The sequence below is a fragment of the Oncorhynchus gorbuscha genome, linkage group LG02, assembly GCF_021184085.1.
Source record: "Oncorhynchus gorbuscha isolate QuinsamMale2020 ecotype Even-year linkage group LG02, OgorEven_v1.0, whole genome shotgun sequence".
Lineage (NCBI taxonomy): Eukaryota > Metazoa > Chordata > Actinopteri > Salmoniformes > Salmonidae > Oncorhynchus > Oncorhynchus gorbuscha.
The window spans coordinates 15,449,620-15,469,731 of NC_060174.1; the positions used below are offsets into that span (position 1 = coordinate 15,449,620).

At 45.8% G+C, this 20,112-nt stretch overlaps 1 protein-coding gene across 1 annotated transcript in view; it reads right to left on the reverse strand.

The window, feature by feature from the left end:
- Window positions 1–14,748: 14,748 nt before the first annotated feature.
- Window positions 14,749–20,112, reverse strand: part of LOC123995693 (ephrin-A2-like) — a 28,239-nt gene continuing 22,875 nt past the window's right edge. The window contains exon 21 of the mRNA XM_046299363.1: window positions 14,749–15,696. Within this exon, the coding sequence (XP_046155319.1) occupies window positions 15,569–15,696 (128 nt within the window). The 3' untranslated portion in view covers window positions 14,749–15,568. The remainder of the gene's footprint in view (window positions 15,697–20,112) is intronic.

Consider the following 20,112-nt stretch of genomic DNA (forward strand, 5'->3'; position numbering starts at 1 on the left):
AAAGACTCCAGCCACCCTAGTCATAGACTGTTCTCTCTGCTACCGCACAGAAGGCGGTACCGGAGCTCCAAGTTTAGTTTTTTCTCAACAGCTTCTACCCCCAAGCCATAAGACTGCTGAACAGCTAATCAGATGGCTTCCCAGACTATTTGCATTGCCCCTCTTTTTACTCTGCTGCTATTCTCTGTTTATTATCTATGCATAGTCATTTTAACTCTACCTACATGTACAGTTGAAGTCGGAAGTTTACATACGCCTTACCCAAATACATTAAAACTCAGTTTTTCACAATTCCTGACATTTAATCCGAGTAAAAATTCCCTGTCTTAGGTCAGTTAGGATCATCACTTTATTTTAAGAATGTGAAATGTCAGAATAATGGAAGAGAGAATTATTTATGTCAGCTTTTATTTCTTTCATCACATTCCCAGTGGGTCAGACGTTTACATACACTCAATTAGTATTTGGTAGCATTGCCTTTACATTTTTTAACTTGGGTCAACTGTTTCAGGTAGCCTTCCACAAGCTTTCCAAAATAAGTTGGGTGAATTTTGGCCCATTCCTCCTGACAGAGCTGGTGTAACTGAGTCAGGTTTGTAGACCTCCTAACAGAGCTGGTGTAACTGAGTCAGGTTTGTAGACCTCCTAACAGAGCTGGTGTAACTGAGTCAGGTTTGTAGACCTCCTAACAGAGCTGGTGTAACTGAGTCAGGTTTGTAGGCCTCCTGACAGAGCTGGTGTAACTGAGTCAGGTTTGTAGACCTCCTAACAGAGCTGGTGTAACTGAGTCAGGTTTGTAGACCTCCTAACAGAGCTGGTGTAACTGAGTCAGGTTTGTAGACCTCCTGACAGAGCTGGTGTAACTGAGTCAGGTTTGTAGACCTCCTGACAGAGCTGGTGTAACTGAGTCAGGTTTGTAGACCTCCTAACAGAGCTGGTGTAACTGAGTCAGGTTTGTAGACCTCCTAACAGAGCTGGTGTAACTGAGTCAGGTTTGTAGACCTCCTAACAGAGCTGGTGTAACTGAGTCAGGTTTGTAGACCTCCTGACAGAGCTGGTGTAACTGAGTCAGGTTTGTAGACCTCCTAACAGAGCTGGTGTAACTGAGTCAGGTTTGTAGACCTCCTAACAGAGCTGTTGTAACTGAGTCAGGTTTGTAGACCTCCTGACAGAGCTGGTGTAACTGAGTCAGGTTTGTAGACCTCCTAACAGAGCTGGTGTAACTGAGTCAGGTTTGTAGACCTCCTAACAGAGCTGGTGTAACTGAGTCAGGTTTGTTGGCCTCCACGCTTTTTCAATTCTTCCCACAAACTTTCTATGGGATTGAGGTCAGGGCTTTTTAAACTTTATTTTAACTTTATTTAACCAGGCAAGTCAGTTAAGAACAAATTCTTATTTTCAATGACGGCCTAGGAACAGCGGGTTAACTGCCTGGGCTTTGTGATCGCCACTCCAATACCTTGACTATGTTATCCGTATGCTTGGGGTCATTGTCCATTTGGAAGAACCATTTTTCCTCCAAACATAACGACGGCCATTATGGCCAAACAGTTCTATTTTTGTTAGAGGACATTTCTCCAAAATGTACAAACTTTGTCCTCATGCGTAGTCTGACTTTTTTATGGCGGTTTTGGAGCAGTGGCTTCCTCCTTGCTGAGCGGCCTTTCAGGTTATGTCAATATAGGATTAGTTATACTGTGGATATAGATACTTTTGTACCTGTTTCCTTCAGCATCTTGACAATGTCTTTTGCTGTTGTTCTGGGATTGATTTGCACTTTTCGCATCAAAGTACGTTCACCTCTAGGAGACCGAATGCATCTACTACCTGAGCGTTATGATGACTGGTTGGTCCCATGTGTCACGCCTTGGTCATTGTATTTTGTGTTTCTCGTTATATATTTTGGTCAGGCCAGGGTGTGACATGGGTTTATGTGTTGGGTTCGTATTGGGGTTTTATTAGCATTGGGATTGTGTATGATTAGGGGTGTGTCTAGTTAGGCTTGGCTAGAGGGGAAAACAACTGGAGCGGCCAGCCTGAGGCGGTTCTCAATTGGAGTCAGGTGATTCTCGTTGTCTCGGATTGGGAACCGTATTTAGGTAGCCTGAGTTCGCTTTGTATTTTGTGGGTGTTTGTACCAGTCTCTGTGTTGTAGTCACCAGATAGACTGTAATTAGTTTCACGTTCCATTCTGTTGTTTTTGTATTTAGTTTCAGTTATTTCATGTACCGCGTTTTCATTCATTAAAGGCATGAGTAACCAACACGCTGCATTTCGGTCCGACTCTCTTTCTTCAACAGACGAACGCCGTTACAGAAACACCCACCTCTCACGGACCGAGCAGCGTGTAACTGGCAACGACGTTATGGACAGAAGAAGCATAGAGTATACGACGTGGGAAGAAATCGACAGGTGGGCGGCCGACCCAGAGAGAGTGCAGGAGCCCGCTTGGGATTCGCTTCAGCAGTGCGAAGAGGGCTATAGACGAATGGAGTCTAAAAGGAAAACAAGGCGACGCAGAGCGAAATACGAAAGTAACCCCCGAAATATTTATTGGGGGAAAGTGCAGAGAGAGAGTGGCTGAGTCAGAAGTCAGAACTGAGCCTACTATCCCTGTTAATTGTGAGGAGCAGCAATATAAGGACTTCTGGTCTTGGGAGATGATATTAGACGGAAAAGGACCCTGGGCGCAGCCGGGAGAATATCGCTGTCCCAAGGAAGAAATAGATGCGGCTAAAGCAGAGAGGCACTGGTATGAGGAGGCAGCACGGCGACGCGGTTGGAAGCCGGAAAAGCAGCCCCCCAAAAATATTGGGAGGGGGCTAGAAGGGAGAATAGTTATGCCAGGTAGGAGACCTGCGCAAACTCCCTGTGCTCACCGTTGGGCTAGAGAGACCGGGCAGGCACCGTGTTATGCTATGGAGCGCACGGTGTTTCCAGTGCGGGTGCAGAGCCAGGTGCGGCACATACCAGCCCTTCCTATTGGCCGGGCTAGAGTGGGCATCGAGCCAGGTAAGCTTGGGCAGGCTCGGTGCTCAAGAGCTCCTGTGCGCCTGCACGGTCCGGTCTATCCAGAGCCACCTCTACACACCAGTCCTCCGGTAGCAGCTCCCTGCACCAGGCTTCCTGTGCATGTCCTCGCGCCAGTACCACCAGTTCCAGCACCACGCACCAGGCCTCCAGTGCGCCTCGCCTGTTCAGCGCAGCCAGCGCTTTTCTCCTCTCCTGCGCTGTCGGAGTCTCCCACTTGTTTAGCACAGCCAGAGCCTTTCTCCTCTCCTGCGCTGCCGGAGTCTCCAGTCTGCCCAGCGCCGCCAGTGCTCCCAGTCTGCCCAGCGCCGCCAGTGCTCCCAGTCTGCCCAGCGCCACCAGTGCTCCCAGTCTGCCCAGCGCCGCCAGTGCTCCCAGTCTGCCCAGCGCCGCCAATGCTCCCAGTCTGCCCAGCGCCGCCAGTGCTCCCAGTCTGCCCAGCGCCGCCAGTGCTCCCAGTCTGCCCAGCGCCGCCAGTGCCACCAGTCTGCCCAGCGCCGCCAATGCTCCCAGTCTGCCCAGCGCCGCCAGTGCTCCCAGTCTGCCCAGCGCCGCCAGTGCTCCCAGTCTGCCCAGAGCCGCCAGACAACCAGTCTCTTCCAGATCTGCCAGCCAGCCAGGATTTACCGGAGCCTACTACCTGCCTGAGCTTCATCACAGTACTGGGCTTCCTCTCAGTACTGGGCTTCCTCTCAGTACTGGGCTTCCTCTCAGTACTGGGCTTCCCCTCAATCCTGGGCTTCCCCTCAGTCCTGGGCTGCCCCTCAGTCCTGGGCTGCCCCTCAGTCCCGGGCTGCCTCTGTCCCGAGCTGCCCCTCTGTCCCGAGCTGCCCCTCTGTCCTGAGATGCTCCTCTGTCCTGAGATGCCCCTCTGTCCTGAGATTCCCCTCTGTCCTGAGCTGCCCCTCTGTCCCGAGCTGCCCCTCTGTCCCGAGCTGCCCCTCTGTCACGAGCTGCCCCTCTGTCACGAGCTGCCCCTCTGTCACGAGCTGCCCCTCAGTTATGTGGGGATCTGGGTGAGGACTATTAGGCCATGGTCGGCGGAGAAGGTGGATTATCCCAGGACGCGAAGGGGAGGAAATAGGACATTAATGGAGTGGGGTCCACGTCCCGAGCCAGAACCGCCACCATGGACAGACGCCCACCCGGACCCTCCCTATGCTCTTGAGGTGCGTCCGGGAGTCCGCACCTTAGGGGGGGTTTCTGTCACGCCTTGGTCATTGTATTTTGTGTTTCTCGTTATATATTTTGGTCAGGCCAGGGTGTGACATGGGTTTATGTGTTGGGTTCGTATTGGGGTTTTATTAGCCTTGGGATTGTGTATGATTAGGGGTGTGTCTAGTTAGGCTTGGCTGCCTGAGGCGGTTCTCAATTGGAGTCAGGTGATTCTCGTTGTCTCGGATTGCGAACCGTATTTAGGTAGCCTGAGTTCGCTTTGTATTTTGTGGGTGTTTGTACCTGTCTCTGTGTTGTAGTCACCAGATAGGCTGTAATTAGTTTCACGTTCCGTTCTGTTGTTTTTGTATTTAGTTTCAGTTATTTCATGTACCGCGTTTTCATTCATTAAAGGCATGAGTAACCAACACGCTGCATTTCGGTCCGACTCTCTTTCTTCAACAGACGAACGCCGTTACACCATGGTGTTTTTAAACTTGCGTACTATTGTTTGTACAGATGAATGTGGTACCTTCACGTGTTTGGAAATTGCTCCCGAGGATGAACCAGACATGTGGAGGTCTACAATTTTTGACTGATTTCTTATGATTTACCCATGATGTCAAGTGAAGAGGCACTGAGTTTGAAGTTAGGCCTTGAAATACATCCACAGGTACACCTACAATTGACTCAAATGATGCCAGAAAGCCATAACATAATTTTCTGGAATTTTCCAAGTTGTTTAAAGGCACAGTCAACTGAGTGTATGTAAACTTTTGACCCACTGGAATTGTGATACAGTGAATTATAAGTGAAATAATCTTTCTGTAAACAATTGTTGGAACATTTACTTGTGTCACGCACAAAATAGATGTCCTAACCGACTTGCCAAAACTATAGCTTGTTAACCTCTTGCTCCTACCTGGCACGCAGGCGTCCCATCTAGAGCTCTGGAAATGCAAATGTGCTACACTAAATGCTAATAGTATTAGTTAAAACTCAAACGTTCATTAAAATACACATGCAGGGTATTTAATTAAAGCTACACTCGTTGTGAATCCAGGCAACAAGTCAGATTTTTAAAATGCTTTTCGGCAAAAATATGAGAAGCTATTATCTGATAGCATGTAACACCCCAAAAGACCCGCAGGGGACGTAAACAAAAATAATTAGCATAGTCGTCGCTACACAAACCGCACAAATAAAATATAAAACATTCATTACCTTTGACCATCTTCTTTGTTGGCACTCTTAGATGTCTCATAATCACTATTGGGTCTTTTTTTCGATTAAATCGGTCCATATATAGCCTAGATATCGATCTATGAAGACTGTGTGATAAACGGAAAAAAATAGCGTTTCATAACATAACGTCATTTTTTTAAATTCAAAAAGTCGACGATAAACTTTCACAAAACACTTCGAAATACTTTTGTAATGCAACTTTAGGTATTAGTACACGTTAATAAGCGATAAAATTCATCAGGAGGCGATGTAAATTCTATAGCTGTCCGTCTCGAAAAGATGTCTGGAGGACCAAAACATCCGGTCTGAGACCGGAGGGAATCGGTTCCCTTGATTCGGTTTGACCAAGAATCAAAGCTGAATCAAATGACAAGAGTCTAGACATCGTGTGGAAGCTGTAGGCACTGAAACCTCGGCCTCATGTAATTCGGTTCACTTTGAACAATTCCTGGAAGTAGCGCAAGGATATTTATTTCCATTTTCAGTGATCAGATTTTCTTGCACTTTTCGATGAAACGCACATTCTGTTATAGTCACAGCCGTGATTTAACCAGTTTTATAAACGTGGAACGAGTGTTTTCTATCCACACATACTAATCATATGCATATACTATATTCCTGGCCTGAGTAGCAGGGCGCTGAAATGTTGCGCGATTTTTAACAGAATGTTCGAAAAAGTAGAGGGTCGACTGAAGAGGTTAACAAGACATTTGTGGAGTGGTTGAAAATGAGTTTTAAGGACTCCAATCTAAGTGTATGCAAACTTCCGACTTCAACTGTATATATTATCTCGACTAACCGATGCCCCCACACAGAGTCCGGGTTTGATAGGTGTGATCACGACTGCGATGAAACAGCCTACATCGAGGATGTCAGAGACTTGGTAGTGTGGTGCCAGGACAACATCCTCTCCCTCAACGTCAGTAAGACCTAGGAGCTGATCATGGTATACAGGAGAAAGAGAGGAGAGCACGCCCCTATCAACATTGATGGGGCTGTAGTGGAGCAGGTTGAGATCTTCAAGTTCCTTGGCATCCACATCCCTAAGGACTTAACATGGTCCACACACACCCGCACAGTCGTGAAGAGGGCACGACAGCGTCTCTTCCCCTACAGGAGGCTAAAAAGATTTGGCAAAGGCCCTCGTGCCCTCAAAAAGTTACACAGCTGCACCATCGAGAGCATCTTGTCTGATTGCATCACCGCTTAGTGTGGCAAATGCACCGCCCTCGCTCGCAAAGCGCTACAGAGGGTGGTATGGACAGCCCAGTACATCAATGGGGACGAGCTCCCTGCCATCCAGGACCTCTATATCAGGCGTTGTCAGAGGAAGGCCCAAACAATTGCAAAAGATTCTAGCCACCCAACCCATAGACTGTTCACTCTGCTACCGTCCCGGCAAACAGTACCGGAGCATCAGTTCTCGGACCAGCAAGCTCCAAGACAGCTTCTACTCCCAAGTTGTAAGACTGGTAAATATTTAAATAAATGGTTACCTGGACTATCTGTGCTGTCCCCATCTTGCAATGACTCTGTGCACACTCACAAGACTATGAATACATACAGTGCCTTGCGAAAGTATTCGGCCCTCTTGAACTTTGCGACCTTTTGCCACATTTCAGGCTTCAAACATAAAGATATAAAACTGTATTTTTTTGTGAAGAATCAACAACAAGTGGGACACAATCATGAAGTGGAACGACATTTATTGGATATTTCAAACTTTTTTAACAAATCAAAAACTGAAAAATTGGGCGTGCAAAATTATTCAGCCCCTTTACTTTCAGTGCAGCAAACTCTCTCCAGAAGTTCAGTGAGGATCTCTGAATGATCCAATGTTGACCTAAATGACTAATGATGATAAATACAATCCACCTGTGTGTAATCAAGTCTCCGTATAAATGCACCTGCACTGTGATAGTCTCAGAGGTCCGTTAAAAGCGCAGAGAGCATCATGAAGAACAAGGAATACACCAGGCAGGTCCGAGATACAAAGAAGTTTAAAGCCGGATTTGGATACAAAAAGATTTCCCAAGCTTTAAACATCCCAAGGAGAACTGTGCAAGCTATAATATTGAAATGGAAGGAGTATCAGACCACTGCAAATCTACCAAGACCTGGCCGTCCCTCTAAACTTTCAGCTCATACAAGGAGAAGACTGATCAGAGATGCAGCCAAGAGGCCCATGATCACTCTGGATGAACTGCAGAGATCTACAGCTGAGGTGGGAGACTCTGTCCATAGGACAACAATCAGTCGTATATTGCACAAATCTGGCCTTTATGGAAGAGTGGAAAGAAGAAAGCCATTTCTTAAAGATATCCATAAAAAGTGTCATTTAAAGTTTGCCACAAGCCACCTGGGAGACACACCAAACATGTGGAAGAAGGTGCTCTGGTCAGATGAAACCAAAATTGAACTTTTTGGCAACAATGCAAAACATTATGTTTGGCGTAAAAGCAACGCAGCTCAGCTCAACATGGTGGTGGCAGCATCATGGTTTGGGCCTGCTTTTCTTCAGCAGGGACAGGGAAGATGGTTAAAATTGATGGGAAGATGGATGGAGCCAAATACAGGACCATTCTGGAAGAAAACCTGATGGAGTCTGCAAAAGACCTGAGACTGGGACGGAGATTTGTCTTCCAACAAGACAATGATCCAAAACATAAAGCAAAATCTACAATGGAATGGTTCAAAAATAAACATATCCAGGTGTTAGGATGGCCAAGTCAAAATCCAGACCTGAATCCAATCGAGAATCTGTGGAAAGAACTGAAAGCTGCTGTTCACAAATGCTCTCCATCCAAACTCACTGAGCTCGAGCTGTTTTGCAAGGAGGAATGGGAAAGAATTTCAGTCTCTCGATGTGCAAAACTGATAGAGACATACCCCAAACGACTTACAGCTGTAATCGCATCAAAAGATGGCGCTACAAAGTATTAACTTAAGGGGGCTGAATAATTTTGCACGCCCAATTTTTCAGTTTTTGATTTGTTAAAAAAGTTTGAAATATCCAATAAATGTCGTTCCACTTCATGATTGTGTCCCACTTGTTGTTGATTCTTCACAAAACAATACAGTTTTATATCTTTATGTTTGAAGCCTGAAATGTGGCAAAAGGTCGCAACGTTCAAGGGGTCTGAATACTTTCGCAAGGCACTGTATATACACACACACACGCACGCACGCACACGCACACACACACACACACACACACACACACACACACACACACACACACACACACACACACACACACACACACACACACACACACACACACACACACACACACACACACACACACACACACACACGACCATATATACATATACACACACACACACTTTTGCACTCATTTGCTACTGCTACTCTGTTCTTTATTTTACTCCTATTATTATCTATCCTGATGCCTAGTCACTTTACCCTGCCTTCATGTACATATCTACCTCAAATACCTTATTATTATCTATCCTGATGCCTAGTCACTTTACCCTGCCTTCATGTACATATCTACCTCAAATACCTTATTATTATATATCCTGATGACTTGTCACTTTACCCTGCCTTCATGTACATATCTACCTCAAATACCTTATTATTATCTATCCTGATGTCTAGTCTCTTTACCCTGCCTTCATGTACATATCTACCTCAAATACCTTATTATTATATATCCTGATGACTTGTCACTTTACCCTGCCTTCATGTACATATCTACCTCAAATACCTTATTATTATCTATCCTGATTTGTAAGTCGCTCTGGATAAGAGCGTCTGCTAAATGACTTAAATGTAAATGTAAATGTAGTCACTTTACCCTGCCTTCATGTACATATCTACCTCAAATACCTTATTATTATCTATCCTGATGCCTAGTCACTTTACCCTGCCTTCATGTACATATCTACCTCAAATACCTTATTATTATATATCCTGATGACTTGTCACTTTACCCTGCCTTCATGTACATATCTACCTCAAATACCTTATTATTATCTATCCTGATGTCTAGTCTCTTTACCCTGCCTTCATGTACATATCTACCTCAAATACCTTATTATTATATATCCTGATGACTTGTCACTTTACCCTGCCTTCATGTACATATCTACCTCAAATACCTTATTATTATCTATCCTGATGCCTAGTCACTTTACCCTGCCTTCATGTACATATCTACCTCAAATACCTTATTATTATCTATCCTGATGCCTAGTCACTTTACCCTGCCTTCATGTACATATCTACCTCAAATACCTTATTATTATATATCCTGATGACTTGTCACTTTACCCTGCCTTCATGTACATATCTACCTCAAATACCTTATTATTATCTATCCTGATGTCTAGTCTCTTTACCCTGCCTTCATGTACATATCTACCTCAAATAACTTATTATTATCAATCCAGATGACTTGTCACTTTACCCTGCCTTCATCTACATATCTGGCTCAAGTACCTTATACCTCTGCACATTGATCTGGTACTGGTACTACAATACCTGTATATACCTCCATTCTTGTGTATTTTATTCCTCTTGTGAGGAATAAGGGAACTTGAATCATTTGAGGGAACTTGTGTCATTTGAGGGAACTTGAATCATTTGAGGGAACTTGAATCATTTGAGGGAACTTGAATCATTTGAGGGAACTTGAATCATTTGAGGGAACTTGTGTCATTTGAGGGAATCATTTGAGGGAACTTGAATCATTTGAGGGAACTTGAATCATTTGAGGGAACTTGAATCATTTGAGGGAACTTGAATCATTTGAGGGAACTTGTGTCATTTGAGGGAACTTGAATCATGGCAAAGTATTTATCAATCTATAATCCCCCCAAAGGCATTTGCATATTCCTCCAGGACAGCTGATTTCATGAGATATAGAAAGCTCTCTCTAGTATCTTTGAGAGAGATGAGTCAATCCTACACAGAGCAGCTCTTTGGAAAGCGATTGAGATTTTAAAGCCAAAATCAGAGGCCACTTTTAGTGGAAGTTGTATTTGTTAAATGATTAAACACTGACAGATACATTCCTGAAATGATCTTCCCTCTGATCACTCACTAGAAGTCAGTTGTCACAGGTCTGAAAGTCCATTCTTTGATTAAAATAGGTTTTATCTGAGGCTTAATCTTTTTTATTGTCATGCATCATAGGGAAGATAAAAAAATGTTTTAACAAGTGCCCATTAATAAAATGTAAGTATATAAATACATTTTTTTTGTTTTTTTTATCCATATGCAGACATTATTTTTACCAAATTGGCTTATCAACATTAGACTGCAATTTAGTTTAGGTAAAGACACTGCAAACAACGTCCGAGAGCACATGTTTGATTGAAACAGCAGTTCAGAATCCTTTGATGATGTATTCACTCTGTAGCCTACAGTATAGAAATGTCACACTGTAAACCAGAGCTATATCCGCTATAGACAAAAAGCTTTATTTGTGTTTTTCCCATTTTTCCCCATAGCTTTCCTTTGCCAAAACAAGAACATTTCATATGAAATCCAAACATGTTTTATCCACATTAAAACCAACTAAAAATAAATTGATCTGATAACCACACCATGTTCTTCACATTTAAAAAAAGCATTACAGGACTACAAGTACCAGAATGCATTGTGATACAAGCAGGAAAACAACAACAACAATAGCAAACGGCTGATTCTCTGTTTGGCTGCAGAGACTGGTACCCTCGTCGCTCTAATATTTAAAGGGTCTACAATATAATTTCATTTCACATATGAATAACTTCTGCTGCCTCTTTGAAAAGTAAAGTAAGAAATAACATGGAATAAAGTCAAATATAAAAGTTGTATTTAGCTCACTTTTCTCTGAAATGTAGTTTATTTCTGCGTTCATTCGGATGTTCTCGGCCAGCTCTCTGTAAATGGTCGGTCATGACCGGGGAGAGGAGTGTTCTATCACAAAGCCACAACAATACTCTCATACACTTCAGTCCCCCAGTCTTTTTAGTGAAACGGAAAAGTCCATTTTGAAAAGCGGAAGTGCATCTGAGATTCCAAACTCCCGCTGGAGTTTGTTTGGAGCCATTTCCATCCCCTTTAAGTGTACATGGAGGTCTGCCTCCCTTTCCATCCCCTTTAAGTGTACATGGAGGTCTGCCTCCCTTTCCATCCCCTTTAAGTGTACATGGAGGTCTGCCTCCCTTTCCATCCCCTTTAAGTGTACATGGAGGTCTGGCTCCCTTTCCATCCCCTTTAAGTGTACATGGAGGTCTGGCTCCCTTTCCATCCCCTTTAAGTGTACATGGAGGTCTGGCTCCCTTTCCGTCCCATTTAAGTGTACATGGAGGTCTGGCTCCCTTTCCATCTCCTTTAAGTGTACATGGAGGTCTGGCTCCCTTTCCATCCCCTTTAAGTGTACATGGAGGTCTGGCTCCCTTTCCGTCCCATTTAAGTGTACATGGAGGTCTGGCTCCCTTTCCATCCCCTTTAAGTGTACATGGAGGTCTGGCTCCCTTTCCATCCCCTTCAAGTGTACAATGGAGGTCTGGCTCCCTTTCCATCCCCTTTAAGTGTACATGGAGGTCTGGCTCCCTTTCCGTCCCCTTTAAGTGTATATGGAGGTCTGGCTCCCTTTCCATCCCCTTTAAGTGTACATGGAGGTCTGGCTCCCTTTCCGTCCCCTTTAAGTGTACATGGAGGTCTGGCTCCCTTTCCGTCCCCTTTAAGTGTACATGGAGGTCTGGATCCCTTTCCATCCCCTTTAAGTGTACATGGAGGTCTGCCTCCCTTTCCATCCCCTTTAAGTGTACATGGAGTTCTGGCTCCCTTTCCGTCCCCTTTAAGTGTACATGGAGGTCTGGCTCCCTTTCCATCCCCTTTAAGTGTACATGGAGGTCTGGCTCCCTTTCCGTCCCCTTTAAGTGTACATGGAGGTCTGGCTCCCTTTCCATCACCTTTAAGTGTACATGGAGGTCTGGCTCCCTTAGTGTTGCACAATACATGGGGATCTCACATTGTCCATTCCCCTCGTGATGACAGACCCTCAGACTCCACAATGACCCAGCGGTCAACAGCTTTAGTACTGGGACTCAGACAAGAGGACCTGACATAGCAATGGGTATGTGTCATACAGCGAAAACCTCACATTAAGAGCATGAGAGACAGAGAGAGAGAGGGGGCAGAGAATGAGACAGAGAGAGAGGGTAGAGCGAATGAGAGAGAGTGAGATAGAAGGGGTTAGAGAGAATGAGAGAAAGAGAGGGAGAGAGATGAGGGTAGATAAAGAGAGAGAGAGAGAGAGAGAGAGAGAGAGAGAGAGAGAGAGAGAGAGAGAGAGAGAGAGAGAGAGAGAGAGAAAGAGAGAGAGAGAGAGAGAGAGGGAGAGAGGGAGAGAAAGAGAAGAGGGGTAGAGAGAGAGAGAGAGAGAGAGAGAGAGAGAGAGAGAGAGAGAGAGAGAGAGGAGGGGTAGAGAAAGAGATGAGGGGTAGAGAGAGAGAGGGGTAAAGAGAGAGAGAAAGAGAGAGACGAGGGGTAGAGAGAGGGAGGGTAGAGAGAGAAGATGGGTAGGGAGAGAAAGAGCGAGGAGGGGTAGAGAGGGGTAGAGAGAGAGAGGTAGAGAGAGAGAGGGTTAGAAAGAGAGAGAGAGTGAGAGAAGAGGGGTAGAGAGCGAGAGGGGTAGAGAGAGAGGTAGAGAGCGAGAGGGGTAGAGAGAGAGAAAGAGAGAGAGAAGAGGGGTAGAGAGAGAAGATGGGTAGAGAGAGAAAGAGAGAGGAGGGGTAAAGAGATGAGGGGGAGTAGAGAGAGAGAAGAGTTGTAAAGAGATGAGGGGGAGTAGAGAGAGAGAAGAGGGGTAAAGAGATGAGGGGGAGTAGAGAGAGAGAAGAGGGGTAAAGAGATGAGGGGGAGTAGAGAGAGAGAGGAGGGGTAAAGAGATGAGGGGGAGTAGAGAGAGAGAAAGAGAGAGAGAAGAGGGGTAAAGAGATGAGGGGGAGTAGAGAGAGAGGAGGGGTAAAGAGATGAGGGGGAGTAGAGAGAGAGAAGAGGGGTAAAGAGATGAGGGGGAGTAGAGAGAGAGAAGAGGGGTAAAGAGATGAGGGGAGTAGAGAGAGAGAAGAGGAGTAAAGAGATGAGGGGAGTAGAGAGAGAGAAGAGGGGTAAAGAGATGAGGGGGAGTAGAGAGAGAGAAGAGGGGTAAAGAGATGAGGGGGAGTAGAGAGAGAGAAGAGGGGTAAAGAGATGAGGGGGAGTAGAGAGAGAGAAGAGGGGTAAAGAGATGAGGGGGAGTAGAGAGAGAGAAGAGGGGTAAAGAGATGAGGGGGAGTAGAGAGAGAGAAGAGGGGTAAAGAGATGAGGGGAGTAGAGAGAGAGAAGAGGGGTAAAGAGATGAGGGGAGTAGAGAGAGAGAAGAGGGGTAAAGAGATGAGGGGAGTAGAGAGAGAGAAGAGGGGTAAAGAGATGAGGGGGAGTAGAGAGAGAGAAGAGGGGTAAAGAGATGAGGGGAGTAGAGAGAGAGAAGAGGGGTAAAGAGATGAGGGGGAGTAGAGAGAGAGAAGAGGGGTAAAGAGATGAGGGGGAGTAGAGAGAGAGAAGAGGGGTAAAGAGATGAGGGGAGTAGAGACAGAGAAGAGGGGTAAAGAGATGAGGGGGAGTAGAGAGAGAGAAGAGGGGTAAAGCACCGCAGCATGAGATGGAGAAACTCATATTGAATTCAGCACCAGTGGAAAAAGGCCATTTTTGAAAAGGTTCATTTGTTTGTTTTTACACAACATTTTTTTTGTATAACAAAAAGATCCTCTTTTAAAAAAATCTACACTGCCCTGTCTGTGATGGGACCCCCATAGCATGTTTCAGAAGGTCTACACAGAGGTCTATGGCTGCTTACGACCTTGTTGGAGAGCCACGACAGCGACGTCCCACCCCCCTGTTCTCCCGGTATAAAAGTTAAACAAGTGTCTTTGGCAGATTTACAGAAAAGGTCCTCATCTACTCTGGGACGCTACTGCTAGAAATTACAAAGATGTTAGAAACTGATCAGAGACACACAAGAAGAGAGAGAAAGAGAGACTGGTCAGAGACACAAGAAGAGAGAGAGAGAGAGAGAGAGAGAGAGAGAAGAGAGAGAGAGAGAGAGAGAGAGAGAGAGAGAGAGAGAGAGAGAGAGAGAGAGAGAGAGAGAGAGAGAGAGAGAGAGAGAGATGTGTGTAATGTTTACTGTTAATTTGTATTGTTTTTCACTTTATATATTATCTACCTCACTTGCTTTGGCAATGTTAACACATGTTTCCCATGCCAATAAAGCCCTTGAATTGAATTGAATTGAATTGAATTGAATTGAGAGAGAGAGAGAGAGAGAGAGAGAGAGAGAGAGAGAGAGAGAGAGAGAGAGAGAGAGAGAGAGAGAGAAAGGTTCACCTATGATCTATCACCACAGGAGCCAACGTGACAAAGTAATATACTACTGTATAATACGCTGTAACATATTATTATTATTATTATTATTAACAGAATGAACATGTACAAGTGGGACATTACTGAGCATAAGCACAAAGACTCAAAGAGAAATGCAAACAGTCCGAAGATGAAGATGCACATGAGAGGGTTCTTAAGTGGAGAAGACGTCACTGTCGACTTCAACAGTCACTGTCGACCATCCAGACACGTAGGAGTGGAGTTTGTGCTCAGTTCGCTTCAAAACCCCATCCATTTCTTGCACATCCCAGCACTCCTCTGCAACTGGGAGGCTGTTTTTGTAAAGACTTTAAGGAACTCCTTCCTGCCTTTAAGGGACTCCTTCCTGCATTTAAGGGACTCCTTTTTGTCTTTAAGCGACTCCTTCCTGGTCCCCAGGACTACTCCACTTTATCGCCACCTGGACTTGAGCTGCAAGCTGAGGGTCAGAAGCCAGAGGTCATGAAGCAAGGGTTACGCTGAGGAGTTGGAAGGTTCTGAGGGAGGGGCAGTATGAGTTTACAGTGTCCAGATGGTGCATATCGAGGGGTTGAGGGTGGAGGAGAGTAGACTGATATGGGAGGAAGAGAGGACAGGCGTGGGGAGAGGGTGTGTGGAAGAGGCATGTCTCCTCGCAGGGGGCAGAGGCGGAAGATTTGATGGGAAGTCGGGTGGGGGGCTGTTTCAAGGGGGTAAGGCCGGCGGGCCCAAGATGTTATGATGAGGACAGGAGAAGCGTGAGCAGCATGGCCAGCATGAGGGAGAGGCAGGGGGCGGCCACGCAACAGCCACCGGTGCTGTCGTCTGTCAGGAAGGGCTCTGGGGACTCATACACTGAGTCATCTGAAAGAGAGAGAGAGAGAGAGAGAGAGAGAGAGAGAGAGAGAGAGAGAGAGAGAGAGAGAGAGAGAGGTAGAGAGGTAGAGAGAAAGAGAGGGACAAACAGACAGAGAGAGAGAGAGGTTATGCTTCAAACAGGTTGCAATCTAACAATCTAATACAGTCAAATCCTTGTGCAGTTTCAATCTGGCTATATCTGGGCTTTGTCAAAAGCAAACACTGGCAAAGCCTACATTGACGCCTTTTGGTTCCTTTCTTCCCCGTGACCCAGATATGCTCTGACAATAGTCATACATACACGTGTGATGTTTACACCTCCCACTTTCACTGTCATCTCCAACGTTGACACGGGCAGAGTGAGAAGCGCTACATGTTGTTGACATGTCTGCACTGGGAGACTAGTCTTGAAGACACGAGTCACACCAATAGAGAGACAGACAATCAAACAGTGGGCGGGGCTGACTCCAGGAGAGTTTTGGTGTGAGGCTGACTGTGTCTTAAAAGGTACTCGGTTCTGGCATATTTAATGTTAAAACACCTCAACTCCCTCTCCTTACAGCTGCCATGAGGAACAGCTTTCTGATTCTGGAATACCTGACTAAATATGAAAGAGTTGGCCGTTTCCATTCTGCCAAAATACATAAAAAAGGGGGTTCTGGGAAAAACCAAGGTTAACCCCGGTCTCCCAAACAAGATTAGGATTGGACCCTCTCAGAGCAGTTGACAATAAACAGTCACATAGCAGATTTAGGGAAAGGAATTCTAAGAGTTTGGGCAGAGGCTGGATTAAGGCTAGGCCTGGTTGTTTTGTATAATAAAGGTCTTTAACAGAAAGGTCCCCACATTCTCCACCATACTGCAATTGTAAATATGCACACACATATACATATATATATTTCACAATCTCCAACCCACACAGGATCCGTCCGGCCAACTTCCAAGCAAACCCACACCGAAATCTACCTGTGAATTGGGGCGGCAAGAGTCTAGTGGTCAGAGCGTTGGACTAACAACCGAAAAGTTGCTAGATCGAAACCCTGAGCTGACAAGGTAAACATCTGTCGTTTTTCCCCTGAACAAGGCAGTTAACCCACTATTCCTAGGCCGTCATTGCAAATAAGAATGTGTTCTTAACTGACTTACCTAGTTAAATAAAGGTAAAATGCACCTTTTTTTTTTAAATCACGACTTAATCCCGGAATCCAATAAATGCGTTTCTCCTCCAGATATTCAGAGAGAGCGGTGCACATTAAAGAGCCAGAGCTCGTAACCATGTCAATATAACAATCCATCATTAGTCACTGGACTATTCTTCCTGTTTACTTTCAACAGTGTACTATTTATTATAGATGCTAAGGTCATTGAAATGTGCCTACAGCATAGGATTCCCTATAGGATTCATATTTATTACGATGTTTACATACCGTATATAATGTAATTGTATGTTCAAACAATAAAACTTGTGATGCAATTACACTATAACACATAAGGAGCAACAAAAACAACAGAAACAAAAATGCTATCATGCTAAAATGCCATGGCAACAAAAGAAAAGGACAATGGAGACGTTCCATAACCTTCCTTTTCTCCAAAGGCTTCGTACAAACAGCTTAAAATGAACGAATGCCTTCTGTGAGTCAGAGAAGGAACATACAACTGCAGACGGAATTTCTTTCTGGGAGGGGGGGGGGCTGTCTGCCTTCATCGGGGTGGGGGTGTCTGCCTTCATCGGGGGGGGGTGTCTGCCTTCATCGAGCTGCCTTTAAAAGCTACTGGATAAACAAACAGCTGAAATGAAACCTGTCCATTCAAACCCTACAACAATGCACATGGAGAGGCATAGGCCTGCAGTACAATGCACATGGAGAGGCATAGGCCTGCAGTACAATGCACATGGAGAGGCATAGGCCTGCAGTACAATGCACATGGAGAGGCATAGTACAATGCCTGGAGAGGCAGTACAATGCACATGGAGAGGCATAGGCCTGCAGTACAATGCACATGGAGAGGCATAGACCTGCAGTACAATGCACATGGAGAGGCATAGGCCTGCAGTACAATGCACATGGAGAGGCATAGACCTGCAGTACAATGCACATGGAGAGGCATAGACCTGCAGTACAATGCACATGGAGAGGCATAGGCCTGCAGTACAATGCACATGGAGAGGCATAGGCCTGCAGTACAATGCACATGGAGAGGCATAGGCCTGCAATACAATGCACATGGAGAGGCATAGACCTGCAGTACAATGCACATGGAGAGGCATAGACCTGCAGTACAATGCACATGGATAGGCATAGGCCTGCAGTACAATGCACATGGAGAGGCATAGACCTGCAGTACAATGCACATGGAGAGGCATAGGCCTGCAGTACAATGCACAAGGAGAGGCATAGGCCTGCAGTACAATGCACATGGAGAGGCATAGGCCTGCAGTACAATGCACATGGAGAGGCATAGGCCTGCAGTACAATGCACATGGAGAGGCATAGGCCTGCAGTACAATGCACATGGAGAGGCATAGGCCTGCAGTACAATGCACATGGAGAGGCATAGGCCTGCAGTACAATGCACATGGAGAGGCATAGGCCTGCAGTACAATGCACATGGAGAGGCATAGGCCTGCAGTACAATGCACATGGAGAGGCATAGGCCTGCAGTACAATGCACATGGAGAGGCATAGGCCTGCAGTACAATGCACATGGAGAGGCATAGGCCTGCAGTACAATGCACATGGAGAGGCATAGGCCTGCAGTACAATGCACATGGAGAGGCACTAAATATACCGTATAAAAAAATACAATACATGTAACCCCTAATATAATCGATAAACTGGTAAATTGACTGAGAACACATTCTCATGTACAGCAACGACCTGGAGAATAGTTAGAGGAGAGAGGAGGGAGGGGTTTATTAGGTGGCCATGATGGTATGAGGGCCAGATTGGGCCGTACCTTGTGGGTACATCCAAACTACTCCATAGTGACCCGTAAGGTTTTGGAAGCACATTGGATGTGTATAACCTGTTCTCAGGAGATTTACAAAATGATTCTTTAAAGAGCAGTGGAGAATGTCACCTCGCACCAACGCACCAACGGTCTGAGGTTACGCCAACTTTAAACCTCATGTTTATGGTTGGGCTGGGACAATACCAGGATCACAATATTTTTTCCATGGCAAAAATGAAAACACGAAGCAGGTCAAACTCTTTGGTCCTTTAAAAACGTGCAGTATGTAAAGTATTGTGTTCTATAGCTTGGGAAATAAAAACATGCGACTGGACGACAACATAATGATGTTTGTTGCCAACATTAGGACTGTTTTCCTGTGTTTTGTTTGCTTGCCACAATACTAAGGAGTATCATGATACTGGTATTGTCCCAGCCCTAGTTTATGGCCAGTACCTGCTCTGCTGCCTGCTTCTGCAACAGATCTCTGTGGGAGCATCGGGCTTTGGTGAACGATGACTAGTTGGAGGTCAACAGATCTGTGTGGGAGCATCGGGCTTTGGTGAACGATGACTAGTTGGAGGTCAACAGATCTGTGTGGGAGCATCGGGCTTTGGTGAACGATGACTAGTTGGAGGTCAACAGATCTGTGTGGGAGCATCGGGCTTTGGTGAAAGATGACTAGTTGGAGGTCAACAGATCTCTGTGGGAGCATCGGGCTTTGGTGAACGATGACTAGTTGGAGGTCAACAGATCTCTGTGGGAGCATCGGGCTTTGGTGAACGATGACTAGTTGGAGGTCAACAGATCTGTGTGGGAGCATCGGGCTTTGGTGAACGATGACTAGTTGGAGGTCAACAGATCTGTGTGGGAGCATCGGGCTTTGGTGAACGATGACTAGTTGGAGGTCAACAGATCTGTGTGGGAGCATCGGGCTTTGGTGAAAGATGACTAGTTGGAGGTCAACAGATCTCTGTGGGAGCATCGGGCTTTGGTGAACGATGACTAGTTGGAGGTCAACAGATCTCTGTGGGAGCATCGGGCTTTGGTGAACGATGACTAGTTGGAGGTCAACAGATTTCTGTGGGAGCATCGGGCTTTGGTGAACGATGACTAGTTGGAGGTCAACAGATCTCTGTGGGAGCATCGGGCTTTGGTGAACGATGACTAGTTGGAGGTCAACAGATCTCTGTGGGAGCATCGGGCTTTGGTGAACGATGACTAGTTGGAGGTCAACAGATCTCTGTGGGAGCATCGGGCTTTGGTGAACGATGACTAGTTGGAGGTCAACAGATCTGTGTGGGACACCACAGCATCGGGCTTTGGTGAACGATGACTAGTTGGAGGTCAACAGATCTCTGTGGGAGCATCGGGCTTTGGTGAACGATGACTAGTTGGAAGTCAACAGATCTGTGTGGGACACCACAGCATCGGGCTTTGGTGAACGATGACTAGTTGGAGGTCAAC